Here is a 6043-nt window from a genome sequence, read left to right on the forward strand (position 1 = left end):
CTTTTTAAAACAACACTCTTATCAGGACCCACCTAGGTTTACCAGACTTTTGAAAAGGAGTTCTAGAAAGAAATAACATTTTTGAAAACTATTTATAAGTAATCATAACCAGAAAAGAGAAACATTTATCTTCCTATATTCACGCATGCTTGCAAACCGCAGGAGCTCGGCTCCTTACAGGGCAGTTAGCAGCTACCTTGCAAATTGCCGGAGCTGAGCTCTTTGCGGGGTATTTAGCAGCTATCTTGCAAACTGCAAGAGCTCAGCTCCTTGCGGGGCAGTTAGCTGCTATCTTGCAAACTGCAGGAGCCGAACTGAGCTCTTTGCAGGAACTGAGCTCTTTGCAGGGTAATCAGCAGCTACCTTGCAAGTTGCAGTAACTGAGCTCTTTGCAGCTCTTTGTGGTTGGTCTATGGAACCCCTTGCCACAGGATGTGGTGACGGCATCTGGCTTAGATGCCTTTAGAAGGGGATTGGACAAATTTCTGGAGGAAAAATCCATTATGGGTTACAAGACAAGATGTGTATGTGCAACCTCCTGATTTTAGAAATGGGCTATGTCAGAATGCCTGATGCAAGGGAGGGCACCGGGATGCAGGTCTCTTGTTATCTGTTGTGCTCTCTGGGGCATTTGGTGGGCCACTGAGTTACAGGAAGCTGGACTAGATGGGCCTATGGCCTGATCCAGTGGGGCTATTCTTATGTTCAGAGTAATTAGTGTTGGCATCAGATGAATGAAAGAGCATACTCCCACTGCCCAAGGTTGCTCAGGCTGGCACAGTTCCTGGGGAGTATGTGTGTAGCAGCTGTGGCTGAAAACTTGCAAGGATAAGGAGTTTCCTTGATAAGGAAACACACATAGGACAGACAGCAGGTTCCTTCACCAAAACTTGTATTTACAGGTACAGGTACATTGTATTCCAGAACAGGCAGTAAGCGTGGGTTCCAAAGAAGGGAACCAGAGCCACCCACTCCCACAGTATGTGGAGCACAGCGATGGAGTGCTCTGCATCTAACCATTCAACAACCCAGTTTGACCTGCAGTGGCTACTTTGTTTTTGTAATGCTGTTGGCCAATGAGTGTGTGTGTGAGGGGAGGTCTAGAGTCTCTCAGCATGCAATCACTTCTCAGCTGCTGAGTGACTCAGCACCTTCTTTGTTTTTTCACAACAGGCTTTAACTGCCTCTGCTGGGGCTGGATCTTGAAAAAGTCTCCTGTATTAAACACCGGAGTACTCCTCCAGTAACTCCCTTCAATGGGATTGTGCACATCCCTTGACAATTAGCAGCTATCTTGCAAACTGCAGGGCACTTAGTAGCTAGGAGCTCAGCTCCTTCCAGAGCAGTTAGCAGCCATCTTGCAAACTGCAGGAGCTCAGCTCTTTACAGGGTAATTGACAGCTACAGTATCTGATTTTCAATACCCTCAGGTCTGGAGGCAATTATCCAATCTTTCCATCACCCTTTGGTGACACTACAAAAATCAAGTCGACACCCCCCAGTGGGTCCTTCCCAACCCACAGTTTGGGAACCATTGCTATAACCCTTAATGGAAATTTCTTTAGTTCCAAAGCAATGGTTCTCAACCTTTAAGAACCCACAAACCACTGAGGCAAAAATTGGAATCGTCATGGACCACATGAGGCTGTGGGTGGTCTGGCTTCTGCCCTCTCAGGTGTTCTGTCTCCCAGGCGCTCTCCTACAGACTTTCAAAGAGGACAGAGAAAGGACCTCCCATAGCCGCAGCTGATACTTAACTTTGGGCGGTCTCTACCCTCTTAGGTGGTCCGTGGGAGATTGTTTGCTCAGCAAGACACTAGAAGTGATCAGATGTGATTTTTTTTCTTGAGACCTGGTGGACCACATCTCAGGGACTTATGGACCACCTGTGGTCCACAGACCACAGGCTGGAAGCCAGTGCTCTAAAGAGATTTAAAAGGGAGAGGGGATGCAACCCAGGTAAGTATCTCCATTATGGACAGAATATGACCATTCTGCAGGAGGAGCTCTTTTCTTGCCCCCTCTCTAGTGCAGGTTGCTGAAAGGGTCAAGGTTCATCCCCCAACCTTTTCCTTCAAGGAAGGGTGAATGATGAACAGCTTCTGGCTTTTGGAGCTATGCATCCATGAGCAATAATAAGAACCCCACATGAAGGAGGACCCATTTCTGACTTTGTTCAACTCAGTGACCTAGAAAGGAAATGAACAGCTCCCCCCTGTTCCCAATGGGTGGGCCTAAAGATACCTGGGAAACTCAACTTGATCATGAGCAGAGGTGCAAACTGTGCATTGATAGAGCTATATAAGTAGTCAAAATGAATGAATGTGAACTGCAATGATGTCCTTTCCAGTAGGGCTGTGTTCCAGCTACTGTGCACGTCCTAGCCAATGAAAGTCACTGGGGAGCCATGTCATGAGAGTCTGGTGGGCTCTCCCACTGATCCATACAATGCGCTGCCTTGATCAGGCCAATGGACTGATTTGGACTGGGCACAAACAAAGAGCCTTTTTTTAAGCCATTGCCCAACATTGCATATGTGCAACAGGGACCAAATGTGTACACCTGTGGGCCGGGCAAAAATTTAATATGGGTAAATTGATGGTGTTCCAAGGGACGTTTTGTTGTCATCTAGTTATCCTCTGTCCCTGGGCCCTTGTAGGTGAAATGGGTTAGGAGTTGTCGCTCTGAGAATCAGCCATCCTGTGCCCCAGAGGGGTGTCAGTGGGTGGCTCTGACTTCTGTTTTCATCTGAATTTTTCTGCATTCCCATTCTGGCCCTCCCTCATCTCCAACTTTCCTTTTTTCTCCTCGCAGAGAATGACAGATAAGTGTTTCCGGAAGTGCATTGGGAAACCTGGAAGTTCTCTTGATAACTCTGAGCAGGTGAGCTCCCCCTTGGTGAACCTGTGTGAATCTATGATGCTGCCATGTGTCAAGCCAGCATCTCAGATTTTCTCTTACTATTGTCTACCCTGATCGTCAGCGGGACTCTCCAGGTGTTCAGCCAGTTGTTTAGCTAGAGAGGCTGCCAGAGATTGGATCTGGGATCTTCTGTATGCAAAGCAGGTGTTCTGCCACTGAAGATCTTCAAACAGGGGCTCAGCAGGAGCTGGAGGTGCTCTAGGAAGATTTCCTGCTACAGACTTTGGGTTGGACTAAATGACCTTGAATGACCAGGATTCTATGTTTCCTGATTTAGTTTTTTCTTCTTTTTTTCCCCCAGAAATGCATTGCAATGTGCATGGACCGGTACATGGATGCTTGGAACACCGTCTCACGGGCCTACAACTCCCGATTGCAGAGAGAGAGAGCTAACATGTGATGGGGTCACAGGGAGGGCTGCAGATCCCCAGCATGGACTGATCACGGCATGGGTTTCTAGGCTCAGGGAAGGGGGATCCGTTCAAGCAACCAAATGAACTGGTGACCAATGCTGGCAGGTGCACAGGACTGGGCAGGTTTGCTATGGGGGCTGCTTACACAGTAGCAATTAAAAGGACAACTGTGATGCCGTCTCTTCCTTTTCTCTCTGTTTGTGCTGCAGTGAGCAGCCCACAATTCAGAAAGAGGTCAAGGGGGGGCAGTAGTTCAGTCGCAGAGCATCTGCTTTGCCTGCAGAAGATCCCAGACTCACTGTGAGGAGCACTGGCTGCTGTCAGCAGGGCTTTGTTCGCTTGCTGTGGGACTCTTTTGTTTTGTTTTCAGTGAATGGAGGATCACTGCTTACAGGAGACGGAGATCCAGAGAACAAAATGCACCTTTGTTGGGCCTAAGCCTTCCTGGGAGAACTTCTGAGCCATGATAGACAACTCCAAAATAATCTAGACCAGGGTTTCTCAAATTTTGAGGGAGCTTTACTCCCTCAGTATGTTCTTGTGTGGGAGGGGCTAGGGCAGCAACGCGATTCCCAGGATCGCGTCGCGAAGGGGGGGAGGGGGTGCTTGTGCCTTATTTTGCATGATGCTGGGCTGCAGGAAGTGCAGGCAGCCCTTCACAGCGCTCCCTAATGCTTGGAACCTGCAAAAGAAGTGGGCGCAAAGCACCTCCTGCAAAACGGAAGTTTAAGTCCCTTAAAGGGACGGGGGAAGTGTTACATGAACTGGTGGGTCGCGACCCACCAGTTTGAGAACCACTAATCTAGACATTATCCTTAACTCTTCAAATAAGTCAAAGTGTTCCTCCTTAGGATGGTAGGGTGCTGCTTGACTTTTGCTCTGGTAAGAGTGGAATTGCACAAGCACCAGATAATCTCTTTGGGGCAAGAGAGTTTGGACTTCCACAGGTGCCTCTGTCTTGCCTTGTGTGATCCATATTCCATTTCTCCTGCGGGGTGGGGGGGTGACTTTGTTCTTGTCCATCTTGGGGTTGGCTACAGAGCACTCCCAACAGAAGCTGCCTTCTCTCCTCTGCCTAGACACCTGTGTTGCCGGAAGCTCCAGTAACAGGAAGGCTGTGTGATAAGCAACAGCAGATGCTTTGCAGACCCAGGGCCTCCAGTGGGATAAAATGATGCCAGTTTGGTATAATTAAATTGGCTTCTTAGCTTTGCATAACAGGTGAGGTCTATGGCTTGCTGAGGGGGTCAGTCTGGCTCTGGGATGTACCACTTTGGAGGTGGTACAGGTGGTGGGTGAGCATCACATGACTGGCTGCCTTTTGTACAAAAAAAGTTTCCAGTGTGCAGAAAACTGGCATGAAGGCTTGGCCAGGACTCCTGGCAGTCCCCTCTGGGCAGGGGGCTTTTAAAGATGGAGCAGTGTTCAACCCCCACACCCCCCAAGCTTCTACCTGCTCGCAGAAGTGGTGTACCTTAAGCAACAGCTGTCCCACCAACATGAGCACAAGGTTTAACTGGCTTGTTCCATAACTCATGCACATAGAGACTAGCACAGAATCTTGCACACTTTCCTGTTTCATAAAGGGTTTAATGCTTCTGTTTCTCAGATTGCAGGACATGGAGGGGCACGAAACAGCTTCCTTTCTCCCCCTCTGAGGTTTGCACAGCTCTCTTGTTGTTTGGGGGACAGCTAGACAGGAAAGTGGGGGGCAGGGAAGCATCCAATACAGCAGTAAAAGGAGGAGGTAAGCTCTAAGAAGGTACAGGAAAAAAAAAATTAATGACTCTTATGCCCAATTCACTTCAGCAACTTTATTTTATTTTTATTTTATTTGTTTCTAACCCACCATGGAGTACTTTCTTCTGGAGCACTGCAGTAGATCTAAACAACTCAGTATAAATAATAATAATCAAAACAAATATAACGAATAAAGATTGATCAGATGAAGAAAAATAAGACCTAATAATAATAGGTCATATATTTTTACTCATTTGATCAATTTTATTTGACTTTTTTAATGAGTTTGGTGGTTAATTATCCTGAGGGTGCAATCCTAACCCCTTATGTCAGTGCTTTCCAGCACTGACGTAAGGGCAATGCAGCTCTGAGGTAAGGGAACAAACATTCCCTTACTTTGAGGAGGCCTCTGTGAGTGACACCCAGCTGCAGGATGCAGCACATGTCCCATTGGCACCGCTATGCCAGTGCTGGAAAGTACTGACATGGGGTTAGGATTGCACCCTGAGTTGTTAAGGTCTGACGCAGTAAAGAAGTAATCAATTAAATGCGTTGGGCCTAGAAAGATGTTTGAAATAGATTTCATTTTCATTTTTCTGCACCTTAGCTTTGCCGCCTTATTTTGCTACTGGGTGGAAGGGTCATATGTAATCCAGTCTTTACCTACCCCCCATACCTAAGAGGCAAGCTATACAACAAAGCAAAATAAAGCCCCAGGTCTCCAGCTACTCTGACTTAGAGAAAATCTTTTTCAAATCTTTCCACGATTGATTTGATTGGGGTGCAGGTCTACTGTCCTTTTATCCTTATAGAAGGCAGAAACAAGCAAAAATCATAGGAGCTGAAGTGAAGAACTTTTCTGACCCTCCAATTCCTGCAGCCTTGCATGATGGCTGGAGTGTGACACGAGATCCTCTTGATTTGCCGAACACATTTTCTCTATTTGCTCCCTTATTAAATGCAGGGGG

At 47.3% G+C, this 6043-nt stretch overlaps 1 protein-coding gene across 2 annotated transcripts in view; it reads left to right on the plus strand.

The window, feature by feature from the left end:
- The window catches only part of TIMM13 (translocase of inner mitochondrial membrane 13), a 48127-nt gene extending 44619 nt beyond the window's left edge, over positions 1 to 3508 (plus strand). The window contains exons 2-3 of one of the 2 annotated variants that reach the window (XM_066634886.1): positions 2815 to 2883; positions 3224 to 3508. In XM_066634886.1, the coding sequence (XP_066490983.1) occupies positions 2815 to 2883; positions 3224 to 3322 (168 nt within the window). In that variant the 3' untranslated portion in view covers positions 3323 to 3508. Of the gene's footprint in view, positions 1 to 2814; positions 2884 to 3223 lie in introns of those variants that run through there. The other variant, XR_010794785.1, reaches the window with a different exon arrangement.
- The last annotated feature ends 2535 nt before the right edge of the window (positions 3509 to 6043 follow it).

This window comes from Tiliqua scincoides, chromosome 8 (assembly GCF_035046505.1).
Source record: "Tiliqua scincoides isolate rTilSci1 chromosome 8, rTilSci1.hap2, whole genome shotgun sequence".
NCBI classification, from domain to species: domain Eukaryota; kingdom Metazoa; phylum Chordata; class Lepidosauria; order Squamata; family Scincidae; genus Tiliqua; species Tiliqua scincoides.